Below are 23,523 nucleotides of genomic sequence, written 5' to 3'. Positions count from 1 at the left end.
ATTGTAAGATCACACAGGTTAGTCACAAGCAAATGCACACAAATTAAATTAATTCAAAACAATATCTTTGGTTTATTCTAAATGACCACCTCCTCTTACAAGTGATCCATGCATGATTCAACATTGAACCACACGGGTCGATTGAAATCGAAAATTTGCAATAACTATGCATATCAACATGATAAATGGCCCGGACTCTCACCATAATTTGAATTCCTCCAGGCAGAAGCGCACATCTCCTTGTTCTGCTTAGTCAAATCAAATCAATCTTTATTTGTCACACATCCTTATACAAAAGCAATGTGTACTGAAATGCTACATTGCCATGATCCAAGATTGCGCAACATAATTTATTTGCAAAATGTATATCCTAACAAAAACACCGCATTAAGACCAAGAATTCTGTCTCATGAAAAGTTGAGTTATTTATGGGTTTTTTTCCAGAACATTACACAATTACTTGAAACTCACATTATTCTGAGAACTTTTCACAATCTTCACTAATAGTTTCATTAAATAACTAAGGTTAATAAGATGTGTAAAACACATTGCTGTGATATGTTTGCACTTTCATTCCAAGAAGTTGAATACTTTATAATCAAGAGTGTGCCCGGTACTGTAACATTTTGTTTCCTGGTATGTCAAGATGAAGTTTGGTTTTATGTAGTGCTATTTTCTTTGCCTCTGTCTGCAATAAACTCTCAGAAAATTGCAGTTGGCAGCTTATTTTAGAAAAGAAGGTAATCATTAATTACAAATGCACCCATATTTTAAGTTTCCATTTTAATTTTAAAACCAGAAGTAAAATAAATAAAAATAAACAGTACTAACATTTGAGGAAACAAGCCATACAAGTATATTCAAGTAGTAGTCGAGCATGTAGAAGTGTTCCCATCATGTAGTGCGATTAGTGTAAAACCAAAAAAACAAGCACACATTTCATTGTATATCTTTTATTGAATCGACTTTATCAATGCATTAGCTTACAAAGTTTACCATTTAATGTCCTGTGGCTGTTTAACAACACATAACTTAGTAAGAATGAGTCCATTTAAAGTATTGTGTACATTGAATCTTATATGTTTTAATCCATATGCCAACAACATTACAAACACATATTCTCTTATATTTAATACGTAATTTGAGTGATGGATTCAACTTCTCACAACAGCTCTTTCTCCTGTTACAGTACATTTCTGACTCGGCAGTGTTCATTAGCTGATGAGTAGTTCAGTATTGCAGAAGTTTAGGTTTGGAATAAGGGCATGCACAGATTTATATTCCCCACTGGAGAATATATTTTACATGTGAAGAGTGTGAATAATTCAATACTTGCAAAACCAGAAGCATCTTGCATTAAGGACATACAACTCTGACTCCTACAACTTTGTGTAATGTACCTGCTGATATAGCTAAGTCATTGACTAAATAACTTTAAAGGAGAACACTACACTTATTAACCACTCTTGGTACACTTGACAAAAATGTCAATGGCAGTCAATGAGACCTGCACAGTTGAGTTATTGAACAGTGACTTATGTTATCACAATAATTGTTACAGGAGGGCAGAATTCCCCATTAAAGGTATCAGCTATATATTAAAAAGACATGTTACCAACCGTCTCTGAAATGACCTCTTGTGTATGTTGGTTTAGCTCATTTCAAAGCTTTGTTTGACATATTCCTCAAAAATAAACACACTACAATAAAAACATTCATAAAACATTAGTTTACTCTTGGAAGAAAAATGTACACAACATTTTTACATTAGCAGAAGGCATATCGGTTCTTCTGTCTCGAGAGACACATAAACTGGATGCTGCTACTGGCTAAGTGTTTTTGTATAACTCTGAATAAGACCTTGGAAGTACTCCTGTGTGTTTCTGTGGGGTTGAAAAATCATGATGTAGCATTTTGGGAGGAAATAAAACAACAGAAAGTAGTAGAGACTGGAGAGTACTGCCAGCGCGTTTAGTGTTTGGATGTACTTGCCATGGTAAAGCACGTATTCAGTAGCAAAGATGATCCAGGTGAGGATCAGCAGGAGCAGGCAGAAGGTTATTGCTTTGGCTTCATTGTAATTTTTTGGGAGGTCTTTTCCCATGTAAGAGAAAATAAAGCAAAGGAAGCACAAAGATAAAAGTAAAACCAAAGGACCAGAGGACGCTTTGAGATCAATGTCACAACCAAGTATGATTTTGTCTGGGTACCAAAATGTATCTTTGTAGGGCTTTGAGGGGACAAAAGAATATCCAAAGAGAAGTAAGAGTGCCTGAATAACAAATGCCACAGCAATGACCAGCCATTGTCCATGATATTTCAGCCACCAACTGTGGAGTTTGGGGAACTTGGCGGCTATTTTGAAAATGCAAACAATTTGGAAAGAGCGCACAACAAAACACGAGAGACAAACGGTGTAGAACAAGAGGAATGGTAAGTACCTTAAGATACAAAAGGGAATTGTTGGCTTACCAAAGTAAAAGAACACACTAAGACTACACATACTGAGGCAGCCTAAGATTAGGAAGCACATTGGTCCCCCAGCAGATCTGACAACAGGTGTGTTGTAGTTGATGGCAAAGAGAACGGACACGGCTAGTGTGAGGCCCACCAAGGCCCAGGCCCCGACCATGATCAGTATAGCCCCAGTGTCTGTGAATGGGACGTACTCCACCACCCGCAGGTTGCATGATGTACTTCCTGCTGCAGACCATTCTGTCTCCTTACAGCTGATGCACCTGTAGAGATCTCCTGTTTTACATGAAAGAAGGACAAGTTGTCAATGTAAAGGTTACTTAGGACGCTTGCACAAAGCATAGTCTGTTTGCCTGGTCTGAATCAGAGTGAAACTGATGTCTTTGATACTATTTAGTCTGGTTTAGTTTCATAGTAGAAAAATTAAAGCAGACCCAATAAAAAATGTCTTTTGCTAAGGTGCGTTTTGTGGTGGTAGTTAAACAATGAATAACTTTTTGGTAAGAAATGAACAAATATAGAAGCTTTGGTGTTATTTAATGAAGAGTCAGAAGTGTTAACAGAAGTAGCGTGTATGAAGGAGCAGGGCAGAAAATGTACTCGCAGAAGTCTTTCTTATTGGTCAGAAATTTGGCAGTGGAAAATGTAAGCGTTGAAATCAACATGCCGCAGATACGTTTGGTTATACTGGCAGTAATCCTGCTTTGGTGTTCCTACCAGACACATTAGTAGTTTCAGAACAAAGTCCCCCAGTTAAGGCTCCAGGTTGTCAACAATCTGCTGATCTACTATTTCTGTGATCAGACAACAGCATTTTAGTTCACTTCCTGCAAATGGTTATGGTTAAATAAAAATATCAGACAGTTGAAGTGGTAGTGTTAGATTTTTCTTAATCTTTTACACCGTATGTTTTCCTAAAATGATGTAGGGATCCTCAGTTTACACGAGAAAGAGAGAGAGGGAGAGAGAGGGACAGATCTGAACATTTCGGCAAACTTCCTTTTGCTGTTCACAGTAATAAACAACCTAATTAATTCTCATAAGACAAGAATGCATTGCATGGTAACATGAAATAGTCAATGTGATGCAGAAGATGATAGCAAAGCCTTTCATAGTTGTCTTTTAGTGATTAGGCTTGAGACTAGTAGTCATTTCATTGGTTAGAGGAGTAATAATACAAAATGACCGTTAAGCCCTCTGAGCTACAGGAAAAAATGCTCAACAGTCTGAAATTGAACTCCCATCAAGGCCAGTGCTTTTACTCATTTTCTTCTTCTCATGTATAATAATTTACCTGTGATGTTGACATAAGTTCCATTCCGACAGATTTTACAATCGAAGCAGCATTTGTGGATTTGATTTAGTTTTTTTGCAAATCCGACAGGACATTCTGGGGCACACACTGAAGTAGGCACCTGTGCAAGAGAATTATTTAGCAGAACAGTGAAGCAAAGAGAATAGTGTGAGGGTTGGAGGCAAAGAAGAGGGAACTGGCAGTCACATTATATACAACTTTTATAATTTCTCAACAGGATTTGTTAAATCTGAAGAAAATATTTGTATATGTATCCTATTAGAAATTACAACATGTACAGCCACCATCTTTTCATTTTCTTGATAATCTATTTTGTCACTGTTATTGCCAAACCAATGTGTTTTGCGTACACATACACACATCCCTGTGAAATCATTTTCAATCCTCATATACTGTAGTCTTGACATACTGCATTACACATATAATAAGGTAAAAAAAAACTACTTACTTCTCCGTTTGTGTACCACTGGATCTTGCTGTTGTTGATGGAGAAATGGAGTGATGGTTGAAAATGATAAGAGCCGACCTCCTCTGCATCACCACGGTTGTTCCAGTAAACTATGGAATAGGATCCGTAGTTGGGGTCACCGTTCTCATCAAACCGAATACTCTGGTTTAAAAGTGTAAAATGTGACTTCTTCAGCTCTGCTAGAACCTGATGTGGGTACACAAAGTGTAAGGTCTTTTAAGGTCTCTCTCTTTCTGAAATGTCTTGCCTGTTATTTTTAGGCAGGCAATGTTTAACAGGAAATATCAGCTTTAATTGTACTTTCAGGACATGAAGTTTAATATGACAAGTGATGAAAAAACACATTTTAGGCATATATCTTTGAGTTATGATATATTTATCTATAGGTTAGAGATGTGAAAACAATCTAATTATCTGTATACTTACGATATATGGGTGCACTGTAATATTGTCATTACATCTTCCAAGTCCACATTGCAAGACATTGTGCAAGGCATGAGCGATGGCATATACAGCAGTATAAACAGGAAAATTAAAAGATGGGTCCACAGCAAGGATGTTCTCTGTACTCAGGCTGCTGCAGTTGCAAATCTGATTACAAAACATATTTTTTTTTGCATTTTCACAATGAGTCTGGCTTCTGGAGGAATAGATAAAATCACTGAAACCAGGTATTGTCACTACTGGCTGAGATACTCCAATTACAGTTCCAATATTGTTGATTCCTTTTGTTTTGTGGAGCTTACTGCTTAAAGACCAAGTGTCCCCTGCTATCCACACTTTGTTGGTGACATTTAGTTTGATTGCTGACTCAATTAGAGCTTCAGCAGTCATTTTTGGAGTAAAAACAATAATGATGTGTATCTTCTGTGCCTCTATCTGTTTGAATATTAGTGAATAATTTGTATTGCTGTTGAGGCCTTTGGTGTACGCCACGCAGATCTCAGTTTCCTTAATTCTCTTCATGAACAATTCGTGGCCATCAATGCCATAAGCATCATCACTGTTAAGGAAAGCAACCCAGCGCCAGTTGAAGTGCTGCACAATGTTAACAATCAATTTAATGACGCCTTTATTAGAATGCACTGTTCGTAGGAAAGAGGGAAATTTCACTTTCTCTGCAAAGGCAGAGGAAGCAGCTCCATAACTGACCTGATGAAGGAGAAGGAGAGAAATTGTCAACATTTTCAGTAACAATAAATTCTTAAATGTCAAGGTAAAGGTAGTTTCAATTTTTAAAAGGGTACATGTTTTAAAAAGACATTAGTTGGCAAACTTACCATAGGAATGAGATTCATCATGAAGAGAGGGGCTACAGTCAGGGTGTCGCTGCTTGAAAAGGGGCCGACCACTGCCATCACTTTGGACAGATTCTTGTGTGGTTCACCCCAAGGTTGGATCAAGCCGTTGACTGAGAGGAGTTTTAAAATTCCTGGGAAATTGTTTAAATCTGAACAGTGGTCAAATATCTCATAGCCGAGAGATACATTTGGCAGCAGGTTGGTTGAATTATTAATTTCCTCTACGGAGAATCTCATCACTTGAAACCTCCGATAACTTGGGAGAACAAAGAGGGTACTGTGGATAGAGAATGAACAGTAGGAGAGCAGCATTACCTTTCAATAAACATTATCATTGTTCAGACCTCCACACAGATATGGAAGTTACAAATGGTGATTTTATGGAACGAGGACTGAGGTCCGATTAAATGTTATACAGCAACTTTGATAATATAGCAATTATTTGATTGATTAGGATAGAAATGTGCAACTAGCTAGATATTGACCGAGCATTTGTGGTAAAGGTAAAAAACTATGTGATCTGTTACATTAAGAGGTTGTCTTAGTTTCAATTTGAGAAGTTATTTACCCAGATCTCTTATGAAACTCACCTGGAGCAAGCGATGGCTTCTGGTCTCTCGTGATTAACAAGGTCACTATGATGAATATCAAAAAGTCCACCCAACAAATAATCTCCATCCAGCTGAAACTCTGAGCCTGGGACAGTGCATTGAGCCAAGGCATGTAGAAAAGTTCCCAGGAGACACAGAGAAACCAGAAAATGTTTCATTGTTATAATTACCTTTTACCAATCTGATGTCAACTAGCCTCTACCTTTTTAGAAAGCAATGCTAAACTCGAAACAGCAATCCCCCAGTGTTAATTTCCCTGCACTTGGTAATGCATGACAACAGGTGTCATACACAGAGGATACACAAATCAGTATGCAAAAAGCCATTTTAGTTGCACAGACTCTCTGTGATGACTACACAGTTTAACAATATTTAAAGCATAATAATATCCTCATCATTAATACATCTGGATCATAGATAGCATTCCTTCAGCCAAAATTACAAAAGCACTATATGCAGTGCAGTTTTTAGAATCTTCTGTTTTTCTGCATACATTTGAATTAAGATAAGATCATATCTTCATTAAAATCTTAAATCTAGATAAACAGGACCCAGGTAATCAAATAACACCAGGAGTGGTCGTTGAAGAAAAAATCACTCCAAGAGCAAGGCATGTAATACTCAAGGAGGTCACACAGAACCCCAGGGTAATATCTAAGCAGGGATATCATGATACCAGAAATGTAGTAATCAATACCAATACCAGGGAAATTCCCCGATTCTCAATTGGTAAAAAACAATAACTAAAAATAAATCTCATGTACTTCAACATACATGTTTTTCGCTGTGCACTTTCTCACTGGGGGGAGGAACATGGCCGCCTGCTCCTGGCATGACTGCCTGTTTGTCGCGGTGGTCAGTTGGTCGGCAAACTGTCTTAAAACACCCGGTCTCGTTTACCATGCTTTGTGGATGTGACTTTTTTGCTATGTCATCGCCATTCATGTTTGTACGACCAATGTCTTTATAACTAAATTGGTTACAAGAGCATAAAGTTAGATCTAGCCTCTTCATTTCGCTATCAATGTACACCAGATTAATGCATTTAACTTTTACAATGTACAGACCCTTAGAGTGTCCACCCACCATATTCTTGTAAAATCCTCTGAGCACTGGGAGCACCCATATGGGAGACTGAGACCCTAGGTTCAAATCAGATGGGTTTTAGCAGCTCTGAACAATGTTGCAACACAGGCCAGAATGACCAAGGCCAGGAAGGTGCATGGTAGTCAGGAAGTCATTAGTATGTCCCACAGATCTAATCCCACTACAACAAATGAGGTCATAGGGGATGAGGTTTAAGGTTGGAGTTCAGCAGCATTTAACAGATGTGGTCAATACTTTGTTATGACATAAAGCAAGTTGATGCTCTGCTGACTTGCTACATTTGGCCCATTCCTTATATACGTATGTTAGGGATTCCATATAGGCATGGTGTGGCTTCTCAGGACTAAACATGGCAATATTGTGACCTTTCTTCTCCAGCTGTTGTATGAAGTATGAACCTTTTTTAGAGCTGTTGTGCTGGGATCTCGCCCCAGAGTTTGATATGTACTTTCATCACTAGTCTTCTGTGTTGAGCATGACATGTACACTGATCTTGGGCTTGTAGCCACACCTATGGGAAGGACTAAGACTATTTATTCAATGACATACACCTGAGTCAGTTTGATACCTGTGTAGCTGATGAAGAGCCAATTCGAGCTTGAAACATTCTTACATTTAAATGAGTCTATAGGTGCAACATGAGACCAACATGGTTGATTGACCCACCCAATGATAATATACAGACGGGCTGTGTATAAGGGGTGGACACAATAACACACAGAAGTAAATACGGTGTTGATGTTTTTGGATAACACTTTGTCAGGGATTACATTGTATATTGAAAAGCTCCCAATATTAACTCCTTTGGTGAATAATGAAAATATGGTATTTGATTCACAACTTTTGCACTTGCAACCAAAATTATATTTTCTTTCTAATCCAAAGAGCACCTTTTGGGCTGAAGAGGGATTGTGGGGTTTTTTTAATCAACAAACAAAAGTTAGGTGGACATTTTTCTCACCAAAACGATTTGTGCGTATCCTTGAGGGCTAACAAACATGTTGAATGCATTTGTTTCCGATAAAATATTAAAACATTTTTTTAAATCCTTTATTTCTTATCCACATTTGCTAGCTAGCAGTCATTGCTACACTTCTGTGTTATTGCCACCAATATGTGTATACCATCACTGGTTTGTCTACACACGTGCATGCGCAATATAAACAAAACATTGACTCGTACCAACTGTAAAATCATTGCTCTATAGTGCTAATAGTGGCAAAAAACTCTACAGGGTACCTAATAGCTGTAATATTTCACCCCGTCATTGCAGTATATCAGTCAAAGGATAAGTTTTATTTTGATTTGCATCTTCAAAATAATAATGTTCATTACAAGTATAGGTGCAAATCATTGTGCCTTTTGTTGCCAAACTGTGTACATGTGTAACATTAAAGAAGCATAAGTCAACTGCATTCACAATTGTAAGTCATTTATATATTTAAGTTGAAATAAGTAAAGTGCACAGTTGAAACATCTGGAAAGAACAAGCAAAGTTTTCTTCTTCATAAAACAGGCAAGTGCCAGCTGTATGTTAACTGATGCAAAACTACTTTCCTCTCTTCCTGCTTTGGTACTCAAGAGGACATACAATGTACACATAAATATGTGAATGTCAGGCAAGGTTTAGCACAAACTATCAATAGTTAATATAGTGAAATGTGGCCTTGATCATAGAGAAAACAATTAGTAGGTTTCTCCTTTATACATATTTCTTTACATTTTTTACAATGGGTAAAACTGCTTAAAGCTGTTAAACCAATACTCATTACTGTCAAAGTGTAAGCCTCAAAAGGCTACTGAGACGGTTTTTATATTAAATACAGGTTTTTCTAAAGAGTTGGTCTGTGGATGAAGTAAAACAGACGTGCTTGTAAGATCACATCGGGTCACACGCAAATACACACAAATGTATTAATTAATTCAACCAGGTATCTTTGGTTTATGCTAAAATCCTACATCCTCTTACAAATAATCTCTGCATGACTTCAATTTTGACCACACAGGTTATTTGCAATCCCTCTGTGGACGACAATGACAGATGGTCAGGCCATGCTGGACTCTCACCAGAGTTTGAAGTCAGTCAACCTCGTGATGAAAGGGCGGAACTCCTCGTTCTGCTTGGTAGGAAGGGACGGGCCCTCATCTGCAGGAGAGATGGGTGTCATGGTGATGTAATGTTTAATAATATAAATAAAGTTCTATGGAAGCAATACGAGGTGGGTAAACTACTTCACAATAAGTTTGTTGTTAATAGCAGTCATTGCTTTGTAATGTTTGCACTTTACTTCCCAAGAGATCACCTGCTAATCAGTAGTGTGGCAGCCGGTACAGTGACATTTAATTTCTTTTCATGTTAAGATGAAGTTTGACTTTCTACAGTAGATGAACTGCTCTTTTCTTTGGCTGTTTCCGTCTCAATCTTAAATATTACATTTCACATTTAATTTCAACTCTATGGCTTAAACTGTCAATGATAGCAAGTAAATACATGTGGCTTTGATGATCTTCATGTAAATATTAAATAGCTTCTCATGACCATCACTATATATTACAATTTATACATCCCCTAACCCTTGTTTTATATTTCTTGTGTTTCTCTGTCTGATTGACCGATACAGTTGGACAACGTGGAGGCCAATTTCCCACTTACAATCATATTACACTGATGACACTTTTTCAGTGCTGATACAACTGCTGAACACTAAAAGAGAGTATAATAGCAGAATATATAATGTTTTATATGAAACTGAAAAAAACAATGACTAGTGTGTTGTCATCCTGTGGGCCCACCACTCACAGGAAGAACTGCTGGGGTCGGGTGCGCTGTCACACGGGTGGGAGTGATGGTCAGGGACCTCAACGGACCAGACCTGGCCGGGCAACAGAGGCTGGCTCTGGGGACGTGGAACGTCACCCCTCTGTGGGGGAAGGAGCCGAAACTAGTGCGGGAGGTGGAGCGCTACCAGTTGGATCTGGTGGGGCTTACCTCTACGCACAGTCTTGGCTCTGGAACCGTACTCCTGGATAGGGGTTGGACTCTATTCTTCTCCGGAGTTGCCCAAGGTGTGAGGCGTCGGGCAGGTGTGGGGATACTCACAAGCCCCCGGCTGAGCGCCGCTACGTTGGAGTTCACCCCGGTGGACGAGAGGGTCACCTCCCTACGCCTTCGGGTTATGGGGGGGAAAACTCTGACGGTTGTTTGTGCCTATCTGTAGGGGACTCCGTAGTCTTGCTAGGAGATTTTAACGTGCACGTGGGAAACGATGGAGACACCTGGAGAGGCGTGATTGGGAGGAACGGCCTCCCTGATCTAAATCCAAACAGTCGTTTGTTGTTGGACTTCTGTGCTAGTCATGGAATGGCCCTAACAAACACCATGTTCGAACATAAGGATGCTCATAAGTGTACGTGGTACCAGAGCACCCTAGGCCAAAGGTCAATGATCGATTTTGTAATCGTATCATCTGATCTGAGGCCGCATGTTTTGGACACTCGGGTGAAGAGAGGGACGGAGCTGTCAACTGATCACCATGTGGTGGTGAGTTGGATCAAGGGGTGGGGGAAGACTCTGGGCAGACCTGGTAAGCCCAAACGGGTAGTGCGGGTGAACTGGGAACGTCTGGAGGAAGCCCCTGTCCTGGAGATCTTCAACTCACACCTCCGGCGGAGCTTTTCAGACATCCCTGTGGAGGTTGGGGGCATTGAACCTGAGTGGGCGATGTTCAAAACCTCTATTGCTGAAGCTGCAGTGATGAGCTGTGGTCTCAAGGTCTTAGGTGCCTCAAGGGGCGGTAACCCTCGAACACTGTGGTGGACCCCGGGGGTCAGGGAGGCCGTCCGACTGAAGAAGGAGTACTTCCGGGTAATGTTATCCGGGAGGACTCCGGAAACAGTTGCAGGGTACCGAAGGACTGGGAGGGCGGCGGAAAGCAGCGGGTGTGGGAGAAGTTTGGAGAAGCTATGAAGAAGGAATTTCGGTCGGCACCAAGGTGCTTCTGGAAAACCATCCGGCACCTCAGGAAGGGGAAGCAGCGAACCATCCAAGCTGTGTACAGCAAGGGTGGGACCCTGTTGACCTTGACTGAGTAGGTTATCGGGCGGTGGAAGGAGCACTTTGAGGAACTCCTGAATCCGACTAACACGCCCTCTATGGTAGAGGCAGAGCTAGAAGCTGATGGGGGATCATCGTCAATTTCCCTGATGGAGGTCACTGAGATAGTCAAACAATGACGGACAGTTAACGGATCAGTGCATAGAACGTGTTGTTAACAGCCGTGGTCAAATAAACGTATACATCACCCACACCGCAACGCAGTTGGCACATGCCATTATTGAGTGACAATATGAAAGCTAACTAATACCAGTTGGTTGAAAAGTAAGGTCAATAAAAAAAATCCCAAACCCCAAAACACAATCAGTATTCACATCTCTATCTATGTGATGTCATTACAGATGTATCATTGTACAATGATGATAGAAATCATATATGAAAATATTATATGATGGGTAATATGTTACCTTGTGGGTGTAAGAGTAAGTAGAGAATTAGGTATAAGGAGATGGAACGGGGGCAGAGCTGTAATGCTTACTGGGGCAACCCGTTTCAAAGGTGTACACTTACAGCATGCTCTTTTATGGATTGAGATGAAAGAAAAATATTAAACAGAAATTTGCAGTAAGACATTAAACTAAGAATTTATTACATTATATTTCCAAAGATTGAGACTTCATGTGTCCATAAGGACACAGCAACAAACTTGATACAGGCACTGAGAAAAAAATGGTTGCATACAATCGTGAGAAATAGTCTTTATTTATTACTCCAGGGTAATGAGTTCAATCTTAAATGTATTTTTAAACAAATGTGTGCACACAAACTCTGCAATATTTGAATCTGTACAACATCTTCACAAAAACGGACATTCTGAATCCTAATTTTATACTTAAAACCAAAACGTGTGTTACACAAGTATACAAGGTGTGCCTGTAGTCGGCTGTAGACAGCGTCACAATGAAGTGGCGCCATCATGTGGTGACATTTCTATCATAGCAATCTCAGAAAACTTAAAAATAAAGGAAATCACAAATGTTACATTTTGTTTTTATTTAATCATCCTTACTGTTATATAACTGCTGTACATGAAGATATTTCAATATTTTTTTGCTGACAGACATGCCCCTTATAAGAAAAATAGAATTAAAGACAGATGCAGTCCGTAAAGAAGAAACATCTGCACCAGTATGATTAGGAAGGCTAAATCAAACGATTATTAATCAGCTCTCTGCATGTGGCAGTTGCACTACATTTCTAAACACCATCACATCTCTTAAGAACTCATCAGGGTCACACTTCCCACTTCTAATCGAACAAGTGTCTGGTCATATTACTGATAGAACATCCAAAGTTCATCACCATTTCCTCTCCTGTACTCTCCAATTTAAACAGCCTGCAGATTCACCAGTAGAAAATGACCACAACAGACGGAGTCCCCAATGCATCAGATTCTTCTTCTGACTGCACATTTTCATTTAGTTTGGTGCTGATGTTTACAAAGCTCTGCTTAGGTTAAAAGCATGTTAAAACACTGGTGCAGATAATCTTGACTCGTATTTTATTCATTTGAGTGCCCACTTAATTTGTTCTTATTTAGCTCACATTTTTAAACAAACCTCAGTCATTGATAACTATGGTAACGGCGCCGCCTGCTGGGCAGAGACAGGAGTGGCACAGCAGGGAATCAGACAGCTGGGCAGAATCAGGTAATCAGAGACACAATAAGCAATTCAGGGGCTGCGCCCTCCGAAGGTTGCAGCCCCTGAATTGAGACACAGCTAATATAAGCATGCTGGGAACCTGGTTCCGGCTTCAGTAGGCTGGGTGAGATCTACCTTTTTTGACCGTCTAGTCTAAAAAGCCAAATTATCATTATCATTTCATTTAAAGTATGCAAAAGACCTGAAGCACATGAATCCTTCTGTATACAGTAACACATTTACTTCAAGCTATTACTGGCTATTTGTTTTGGTATAATTCAGAATCAGACCTTGGAAGTACTCCTGCGTGTTTTTGTACGATTGAAAAACGATGATGCAGCATTTTGGGAGGAAATAAAACAACAGGAAGGAGTAGAGACTGGAGAGTACTGCCAGAGCATTTAGTGTTTGGATGTACTTGCCACGGTAAAGCACGTTTACAGTAGCAAAGATGATCCAGGTGAGGATCAGCAGGAGCAGGCAGAAGGTTATTGCTTTGGCTTCATTGTAATTTTTTGGGAGGTCTTTTCCCATGTAGTAGAGAATAAAGCAAAGGAAGCACAAAGATAAAAGTAAAACCAAAGGACCAGAGGACGCTTTGAGATTAATGTCACAACTAAGTATGATTTTGTCTGGGTACCAAAATGTTTCATTATTGAGCGTGGGGGGAGACCAAGAATATCCAATAAGAAGTAAGAGTGCCTGAATAACAAATGCCACAGCAATGACCAGCCATTGTCCATGATATTTCATCCACCAACTGTGGAGTTTGGGGAACTTGGCGGCTATTTTGAAAATGCAAACAATTTGGAAAGAGCGCACGACAAAACACGAGAGACAAACGGTGTAGAACAAGAGGAATGGTAAGTACCTTAAGATACAAAAGGGAATTGTTGGCTTACCAAAGTAAAAGAACACACTAAGACTACACAGACTGAGGCAGCCTAAGATTAGGAAGCACATTGGTCCCCCAGCAGATCTGACAACAGGTGTGTTGTAGTTGATGGAAAAGAGAACGGACACGGCTAGTGTGAGGCCCACCAAGGCCCAGGCCCCGACCATGATCAGTATAGCCCCAGTGTCTGTGAATGGGACGTACTCCACCACCCGCAGGTTGCATGATGTACTTCCTGCTGCAGACCATTCTGTCTCCTTACAGCTGATGCACCTGTAGGGATCTCCTGTTTTACATGAAAAACAGACAATTTGTCAATAAAGTTAAGGTTATCTTGTTCTCTTAAGATTTTGATATGGTATCTTAGAGGTGATATTAACATGATGAAAGGAAATTGGTTCCCATGCAGCTGAAGACAAAAGAATATTCTTAGGACCATTTTTCGCAACAGATTTATTTCATAGCAGTCGTTTACTCAATAAGCTCTGAATTCATCGGCATGTTCAGTCGTTACAGTGGAAATGGAAGCTTGTGTGTCAATTTGTCTGTTCATCTCTCTCTCTCATCAAGGCCAGAACAACAGCACTGCTTTTACTCCTTTTCTTCCTCATGTATAATAATTTACCTGTGATGTTGACATAAGTTCCAGTTGAACAGATTTCACAATCGAAGCAGCATTTGTGGGTTCCAGTAAACCTTTTTGTAAATCCTGCATGGCATTCTGGGGAACACACTGAAGTAGGCGCCTGTACAAGACAATTATTTAGCAACAAATAAAATGTAAGTGACAGTGAGGCAAAATAGATGAAAGTAGCTTTTTAAATTCATAAACTGGTTTTGTTAAATGGAACCACCTGAACGCACACTTTATTTATAGACATCCCTGCAAATGACTCACTCAACCGAAAACAAAACAAAACATTTTCATCATCTTATACTGTATAAACTGTTGATATACTATATTATTCTGCACATATACATACACTGTAAGTAGTTAGGAAAATAAACCTACTTACTTCTCCGTTTGTGTACCACTGGATCTTGCTGTTGTTGATGGAGAAATGGAGTGATGGTTGAAAATGATAAGAGCCGACCTCCTCTGCATCACCACGGTTGTTCCAGTAAACTATGGAATAGGATCCGTAGTTGGGGTCACCGTTCTCATCAAACCGAATACTCTGGTTTAAAAGTGTAAAATGTGACTTTTTCAGCTCTGCTAGAACCTGATGTGGGTACACAAAGTTCAGATTACTTCATGTGTTCACAATGAACATGATGAGGTGGAAATTAAATAGGTTTTTAAATGTAATGTAAGTGGTTTAGACTTTAACTATCACAATATCTCGTCATCTGAGATTTCGCACATCTAAAAACATCTAATAACAGATTTACAGGTTCTGGACTAGACACAATATTTGCTCATGAATTACATGAAACAAAATAACACCGCGATGATATTGACAAAGCCTGACATACATCTGTATGAGAGATTGAAAAATTGTTTACATTTGTTATATATGAAAACAAAGCAGAAATTTACTTTAATCTCAATAATCCGGTTTGTGTACTTACCATGTATGGGTGCACTGTAATATTGTCATAACATCTGCCAGATCCACATTGCAATGCGTTGTGCAAGGCATGAGCGATGGCATATACAGCAGTATAAACAGGAAAATTAAAAGATGGGTCTGCAGCGATGACATCTTCTGTACTCAGGCTGCTGCAGTTGCAAACCTGATTACAAAACATATTTTGTTCTGCATTTACACAATGACTCTGGCTTCTGGAGGAATAGATAAAATCACTGAAACCAGGTATTTTTACTGTTGGTGTAGCAACCCCAATTACAGTTCCAATATTTTCGATTCCTGTCGTCTTGCGAAGCTTCTTGTTTAAGGACCATGCATCCCCTGCTATCCACACTTTGTTGGTGACATTTTGTTTGATTGCTGAGTTAATGAGAGCTGCAACAGTCCATTCAGGAGCAAAAACAATAAGGATACTTATCTTCTGTGCCTCTATCTGTTTGAATACTTGGGAGTGATCAGTAGATTGATTGAGGCCTTTGGTGTACGCCACGCAGATCTCAGTTTCCTTAATCTTCTTCATGAATAAGTCCAGGCCATCAATGCCATAGTCTCCATCGATGTAAAGGAAAGCAACCCAGAGCCAGTTGAAGTGCTTCACAATGTTAACAATCCCTACTATGACGTCTTTATTGGGATGCACTGTTCGTAAGAAAGAGGGAAAATCTTTTTTTTCTGATAAGAGAGAACTAGAAGCTCCATAACTGATCTGTTAAAAGAGCAAGAAAAGCATCATTTTCAGTGACAAATGAACATTAAATCCCATTTTACAATGAATTGATCAAATTGATGAGTTTGCTTTTAGTCACTTGGTTTGGCAGGTAAACATTTTAAAATACAATCATTTGCAAATGTACCATAGGAATGAGGTTCATTATGAAGAGTGGGGCTACAGTCAGGACCTGAGTGCTCGTATAAGGACCGACCACTGCCATCATCTTGGACATATTCTGCTGTGGTTCACTCCAAGGTTGGATCAAGCCGTTGACTGAGAGGAGTTTCAAAATATCTGGAAGATTCTTTGCAGATGAGCAGTGATCAAATATCTCATAGCCGAGAGATACATTTGGCAGGAGGTTGTTAGAGTTATTGATTTCATCTACAGCGAATCTCATCACCTGAAACCTCCGATAACTCGATAGAAGGAAGGGTTGACTGTGAACAAGTACAACAGGAGGGTGCCTTCAGAACCTTTTCTTTTACAACAGTATAACAGGCTTAAATAACACTATCATTCTTGAGACCCCTGTACAGATATGAATATATTTCATGGAACAAGGACAGGTTTCAAAAATATCGTAGTACAGCAACTTTGATAACATAGCCATTAACTGGATTGGGTTAGGCTTATAGATACTAGCTATATCCATTGACCTGAAGTTTGAGGCAAAACTCCTGAATGTATAATAATGTCATCTGCTACACCAGGCATTTCTCATTAGTTTCAACTTCAGAAGAAATCAACTCAGATTTATTATAAGACTCACCTGGAGCATTTAATGGCTTCTGGTCTGTCATGATAAACAGGGGCATATTCATGATGAATATCAAAAAGTCCTCCCAACAAATAATCTCCATCCAGCTGAAACTCTGAGTCTGGGACAGTGCATTGAGCCAAGGCATGTAGAAAAGTTCCCAGGAGACACAGAGAAACTACAAAATGTTTCATTGTTATAATTACCTTTTACCAATATGATGTGAACTCTAATAGGATTATCCTCTGCCTTTAGTAAGTTATGAGACACTGGTGAAGGAGTTTAGCCCCTGTGATCATTTACATGCACGTGGGAAATGCTTGGTGGAGGATTCACAAATCAGTATGCAAAAATGATCTAAAATGCGGCTGCACAGAGTCCATGTGATGAATACTCAGAGGTTTTAACAATCATCAAGAAAGTTAAATGCATTAAACACAAATCTGGTAATCCTTTTGAACAATGTAGAAGTCCCCTCCTTAAAGGAGCAATGTGTAAGATATGGCAGAATTTAAGTTTATAACATTAAAATAATGAACTAACTTTTTATGAAGAGGTAACAGTGTTGACGTTGTGTAAAAGACGTCTATGTATTGTGTTGCAGAGCTATCTACAGAACTAGCCCCGGCCCGTCATGCCGTAACAGCGCTTGTCCCTCTAGAGGGATAGTGAGTCACTGTAGCGCCAGTCTGCCCTCAATACAGAGGGAGAAGAAGTACAGCTGCTCAGACTGGCTTGTACATATTACAGCCATGATCTGTGTCTGTTTTAAAGTTTATTTATTGGATTCAAAGTGTAAGAAACGAGAAAACAACCCGCATCCTCTCCTGGTCCTCGCAATGGTCTAACTTCAAACTCCCTTTTGCTGCCGTTACACAGGTCCACCAGCCCGCTGTGACTGCCGGCACTGGGGTTTGTTCTGGCTGAGCTCTTATCACCGGGGCTCCGTCTGACCGAGGCGGCTGCAGAGTGCCGGCTCGTCCGACCCCTCTTCTCGTTCGGCGGGCTGCTGTCCTGGCTGCGCCCCCGACAAGACAAATTTCTGGATAATTTTCTAATTTCTGGTCCAATAGTCCAATAAACAAACTAAAGTCATGTTACAGCCCCGGTTAACATTAGTGCCCCAGTAAACACAGATGATCAGCTCCACCTGAAGATTATAAGACAGCTTTGTTTTTTTGACCAACTCTCAGAGTTTCAGCAGTTTGGTCGAATTATGCGTATATTTGTTAATAAGCACCAAACACAAAGTAGCCATACAACTGAGGTATTCATGTTGCAAATATTTAGTCATATGAAAAATGAAAATAATAATATGAAAATGTTGTTGATATTCCATTCTATGTGTGTTGTACAAACTTCAGGCTGTCAACAAATACGATATTGCTGTTGCAAAAACTTTCAAAATCAAATGGCACTTCAGAAGAAAGTTATTATATAAGAATGATCTCACCAAGTACAGATGACATTTAAAAATCCTGCATTTCATATCCACATTTGCTAGCTAGCAGTCATTGCTACACTTCTGTGTTATTGCCACCAATATGTGTATATCATCACTGGTTTGTCTACACACGTGCATGCGCAATATAAACAAAACATTGGTGGGGAAACGATGAAGTGGACCGCTATGTACAGCAGAGGAAAATTGTCTTTGTCGGTATCGAGGAGTGGGACAGAACACCCAAAGGAAGGGTGGTCCCAGAAAAATCAGTAGTGGAGGTAATACAAGCCGTACACGACGCGCTAGGCCATGCAGGCCCACTACCCACTAAAAAGGAAGTGGAGAAGCAGCAACTGTGGATTACCCCGAGCCAAATACGCCGGGTCCTCAAAGACTGTGCCGTTTGTGAACAGTACAACGCTGGTCGACCATTTATGGTTGCAGGCTCAACCATAAAAAGCACGTTACCCTGGGGATCGGTAGCTGGTCCTCTGGGAGTGACAGGAAAGAAAGGTGAAGTACCTTTTAGTGCTTGTGGACTCTATGTCAGGATATGTTACCGTGAGGCCAGCCAGAAAGGCTAATGGAAATAGCATTGTCAGCATGTTGGACCAAGTTTGCAGTGACATCGGAGTACCGAAAGAGTTACTAACTAACTAACTAAGGATGGGGTCAACATGGACGGGAAGTATAGCTAAAAAGGAAAAGTATGAGTGTGTCTAGGTCAAGAGCTACAAAAAAGAGAAGTATGAGTGTGTCAAAAGCTACAAGACACACACACACACACACACACACACACACACACCAGAGGACTACAACAGAAAGGAACTACAAAACACACACACTAAAAGTATGTGAAACAGGGCGAGAGAGGAGGGGGCACCAAAAGGCCTATATAAGAAGTGAGCTGACACAAGCTCGAGGTTATTTCCTCTGTGTCTTCACCCGAGATGAAAGATGTGAAAACTACAACACCAAAAAGACTCTGGAAGAAGTGATCCGAGCGGCTGACTGAAGCGCAGGATAGGAGTAACCACTTTCCCAACAGCTTGGACTCACAGATTGGATCTTCAGAGTTTTCTATGCTCACTCTGCAAATGGACGATTGACATGGACTAACCTCATAGGACTTTCGACAAAGTGCGGCCCGGAGGCCTTTGTCATGCAGGAAGAATAGGAATGCTAGGCCTGGCGATCCGACCTTTCTCTCTCTCTCTCCAATCCGATAAGTAAATTAGATAGACATGGCAATTAGTGCGTTAGGGAATTATATTATTGTTAATCAATTCTGATAATCATGTTATATGTTGTTTGAATCAATTTAAGCTGTATGCCTTGCCCCTGCTATTACACTTAAAATAAAATGAGTCTTTTGATTTAAACCTAGAATTGTGGACAGTAAGAATTTGTATCTTTAATGAGGTATTTTATAAGGTTTGGAGCGATTAATATCTCAATGGTTCTGATAATGGTTGTCTCTCGCAAGTAGATTAAACATGTCCCTGTGGTCAATTCCTGACTACTAACTAAACCTAGTCAATACCAAGTGCACAGATCATAGAGGAGAGCTGTCAGACGACCGTGACCGGTGGTAGCCGCCAAATTCAAATTGCTATTCATTTTGGCGGGATTATTGGTGCAAGCGGGATAGATGGTTGTATACAAGCAGTAGACACTAGGCTAAGTCTCCTCGCCACCAACTTAAATAGTCGCTATATTCTAGTTAAGGCGGAACTTGATAGGATTAGGACTCGGACCCGTTAGTTGGAGAGTTGGTCGAGACTCGCTCCTGAGGGACCAGGGCGTGACCTATGAGGATCTGACACAGGCAAGGTTTAGTACAAACTATCAATAGTTAATATAGTGAAATGTGGCCTTGATCATAGAGAAAACAATTAGGAGGTTTCTCCTTTATACATATTTCTTTAAATTTTTTACAACGGGTAAAACTGCTTAAAGCTGTTAAACCAATACTCATTACTGTCAAAGTGTAAGCCTCAAAAGGCTACTGAGACGGTTTTTATATTGAATAAAAGTTTTTTCTAAAGAGTTGATCTGTGGATGAAGTAAAACAGACGTGCTTGTAAGATCACATCGGGTCACACGCAAATACACACAAATGTATTAATTAATTCAACCAGGTATCTTTGGTTTATGCTAAAATCCTACATCCTCTTACAAATAATCTTTGCATGACTTCAATTTTGACCACACAGGTTATTTGCAATCCCTCTGTGGACGACAATGACAGATGGTCAAGGCCATGCTGGACTCTCACCAGAGTTTGAAGTCAGTCAACCTCGTGATGAAAGGGCGGAACTCCTCGTTCTGCTTGGTAGGAAGGGACGGGCCCTCATCTGCAGGAGAGATGGGTGTCATGGTGATGTAATATTTAATAATACCTAATGACATTGTTATCAACAGATATCAGTTTGGAGCTACACAGACTCTGGTGTCAGCTCAAGTGTTATGTTGTTTTTTGTTTTTGTTACTTTGATCTATCACTGGCATAGACACCAATATTTTTAGGTTTGTTTCTGGTTTCAGGTTCTTCTGTAAAGATTGTGTTAGCAGTTTGCGTAAATCCATACTTCAGTTAGTACCCCCTCATTCTTAGCTGATAAGTCTACAGTTAACGGATCAGTGCATAGAACGTGTTGTTAACAGACGTGGTCAAATAAACGTATACATCACCCACACCGCAACGCAGTTGGCACATGCCATTATTGAGTGACAATATGAAAGCTAACTAATACCAGTTGGTTGAAAAGTAAGGTCAATAAAAAAAATCCCAAACCCCAAAACACAATCAGTATTCACATCTCTATCTATGTGATGTCATTACAGATGTATCATTGTACAATGATGATAGAAATCATATATGAAAATATTATATGATGGGTAATATGTTACCTTGTGGGTGTAAGAGTAAGTAGAGAAATAGGTATAAGGAGATGGAACGGGGGCAGAGCTGTAATGCTTACTGGGGCAACCCGTTTCAAAGGTGTACACTTACAGCATGCTCTTTTTTGGATTGAGATGAAAGAAAAATATTAAACAGTGCAACTCACAGAAATTTGCAGTAAGACATTAAACTAAGAATTTATTACATTATATTTCCAAAGATTGAGACTTCATGTGTCCATAAGGACACAGCAACAAACTGATACAGGCACTGAGAGAGAACGGTCGCATACAATCGTGAGAAATAGTCTTTATTTATTACTGAATCTGTACAACATCTGCACAAAAACGGACATTCTGAATCCTAATTTTATACTTAAAACCACACCGTGTGTTACACAAGTATACAAGGTGTGCCTGTAGTCTCGGCTGTAGACAGCGTCACAGTGAAGTGGCGCCATCATGTGGTGACATTTCTGTCATAGCAACCTATACTGTTATATAACTGCTGTACATGCAGATATTTCAATATTTTTTGCTGACAGACATGCCCCTTATAAGAAAAATAGAATTAAAGACAGATGCAGTCCGTAAAGAAGAAACATCTGCACCAGTATGATTAGGAAGGCTAAATCAAACGATTATTAATCAGCTCTCTGCATGTGGCAGTTGCACTACATTTCTAAACACCATCACATCTCTTAAGAACTCATCAGGGTCACACTTCCCACTTCTAATCGAACAAGTGTCTGGTCATATTACTGATAGAACATCCAAAGTTCATCACCATTTCCTCTCCTGTACTCTCCAATTTAAACAGCCTGCAGATTCACCAGTAGAAAATGACCACAACAGACGGAGTCCCCAATGCATCAGATTCTTCTTCTGACTGCACATTTTCATTTAGTTTGGTGCTGAGAGGTTTGATTCTTACTGGGGCAACCCATTTCAAAAGTGTACTGCATGCTCTTTTTTTGGATTGAGAACTCACAGAAAACTGCACTAAGACATTAAACTAAGAAATAATCACATATTTCCAAAAATGGGGACTTCGTGTGCCAATAAAGATACCAAAACATACTGATACAGGCACAGAGAAAAAGGGTAGTATACAATAATGCAAAATTGTCTTTATTTATTACTCCAGGGTAATGAGTTACATCTTAAATTTAAAATTAACATCAAAGATGTGCACACAAACTCTGCAAAATCTGAATCAGTACAACACAAAAACTGACATTCTGCACCGTCATTTTAATCACAATGTAAGTGATTGTGTCACACAGTTTATTGAAGTTATGCCTTTAGCCCAGCCTGTAGATAGCGTCACAGTGAAGTGGTGGGGGCCTTCATGTGTTGACATTAGTGTTATAGCAACTTCAAAAGACCGTTGAACAGAAAAGAAACCACACATGTTCCATTTTAGCCTATGGCTACGGTTAGCAGAAGCTTAAACAATTAGCAACTTTTTCTCTCCATTTCTGAAATGCTTTGCCCATAATTATTTTATGATTTCTTTTAAGCGTAAATGCAATCGCCAGAAGTAAAAAGCTAACGTTATGCTACACCATGGTCACATGACTTAACAAACCCCAACATTTAGTACATAAGTTTTCTAGGTGATAACATTGTTAGCAACCACAGTTTTAAACAAGTAAAAGCTTCACATTTCAGGAGTGGGGTATTTATGTTGTGTTGTAGAACAAAACATGAAAATCTCTGTAGCTTGTGCTAACCACAGACCAAAAACACATTAACAAAACCTGATGCTGGTGGGAGTGTCATTAGTTTTCCAAGAATTTTGTAATAATTCAAAGTATTAGACAAACTTAAATGTTAACCAGATTTTGGCTTGGTCTAGCCTATGTGCAACCTTTTTAAACATTAATTTGATAAAGATTGAGATTTGGGATGGCCCTCCAGTATTAGCCTAATAGCCAGTCATCACATCAACTCCTCTCATGCTCTTTAACCCTTTACAGTAAAAGCAGTTAAATGAGCAGAGAGGTTAAGCTTGCCTTTTGGAGAAAATTGTTTTTCTTTGGGAGTAAAGAATATACAGTATCTCAAAGATGTAATATAACTATATTAATATACTGAATTTTACATATTAATATAAATCTTCCTAAATTTATTATACAGCATCCCAATCCTAAGGACATGTTAAATTAAATTTTAGGA

The 23,523-nt window shown here is 39.5% G+C and overlaps 2 protein-coding genes across 2 annotated transcripts; both read right to left on the bottom strand.

The window, feature by feature from the left end:
• Positions 1 to 1,822: 1,822 nt before the first annotated feature.
• On the bottom strand, positions 1,823 to 6,329 carry LOC115011185 (taste receptor type 1 member 1-like). Its single transcript, XM_029436218.1, has 6 exons — positions 6,151 to 6,329; positions 5,540 to 5,837; positions 4,686 to 5,411; positions 4,239 to 4,445; positions 3,770 to 3,890; positions 1,823 to 2,751 (listed from the first exon to the last, which is right to left on the bottom strand). The coding sequence occupies exons 1-6, from the start codon at positions 6,327 to 6,329 to the stop codon at positions 1,823 to 1,825; spliced, it is 2,460 nt and encodes an 819-aa protein (XP_029292078.1).
• A 6,958-nt stretch (positions 6,330 to 13,287) lies between these two features.
• On the bottom strand, positions 13,288 to 17,188 carry LOC115011204 (taste receptor type 1 member 1-like). The gene is made up of 6 exons (XM_029436250.1): positions 17,007 to 17,188; positions 16,377 to 16,674; positions 15,503 to 16,228; positions 14,947 to 15,153; positions 14,556 to 14,676; positions 13,288 to 14,216 (listed from the first exon to the last, which is right to left on the bottom strand). Exons 1-6 carry the CDS (start codon positions 17,186 to 17,188, stop codon positions 13,288 to 13,290), a joined length of 2,463 nt encoding a protein of 820 aa, XP_029292110.1.
• Positions 17,189 to 23,523: the final 6,335 nt, after the last annotated feature.

This window comes from Cottoperca gobio, chromosome 7 (genome assembly GCF_900634415.1).
Source record: "Cottoperca gobio chromosome 7, fCotGob3.1, whole genome shotgun sequence".
Taxonomy (NCBI): Eukaryota; Metazoa; Chordata; class Actinopteri; order Perciformes; family Bovichtidae; genus Cottoperca; species Cottoperca gobio.
This window is presented reverse-complemented; position numbering and strand designations above follow the sequence as displayed.

What these genes read in the sequence shown, in the direction of transcription:
- LOC115011204 (XM_029436250.1), bottom strand. Translation starts at nt 17,188, where the DNA reads ATGAAACATTTTGTAGTTTCTCTGTGTCTCCTGGGAACTTTTCTACAT. An exon ending in GAAGCCATTAAATGCTCCAG is followed by an intron (nt 16,675 to 17,006) that starts GTGAGTCTTATA and finishes ACTTGTTCACAG; the next exon opens with TCAACCCTTCCTTCTATCGA. An exon ending in TTACAGTGCACCCATACATG is followed by an intron (nt 15,154 to 15,502) that starts GTAAGTACACAA and finishes TACCCACATCAG; the next exon opens with GTTCTAGCAGAGCTGAAAAA.
- LOC115011185 (XM_029436218.1), bottom strand. Translation starts at nt 6,329, where the DNA reads ATGAAACATTTTCTGGTTTCTCTGTGTCTCCTGGGAACTTTTCTACAT. An exon ending in GAAGCCATCGCTTGCTCCAG is followed by an intron (nt 5,838 to 6,150) that starts GTGAGTTTCATA and finishes CTCTATCCACAG; the next exon opens with TACCCTCTTTGTTCTCCCAA. An exon ending in AACTTATGTCAACATCACAG is followed by an intron (nt 2,752 to 3,769) that starts GTAAATTATTAT and finishes CATGTAAAACAG; the next exon opens with GAGATCTCTACAGGTGCATC.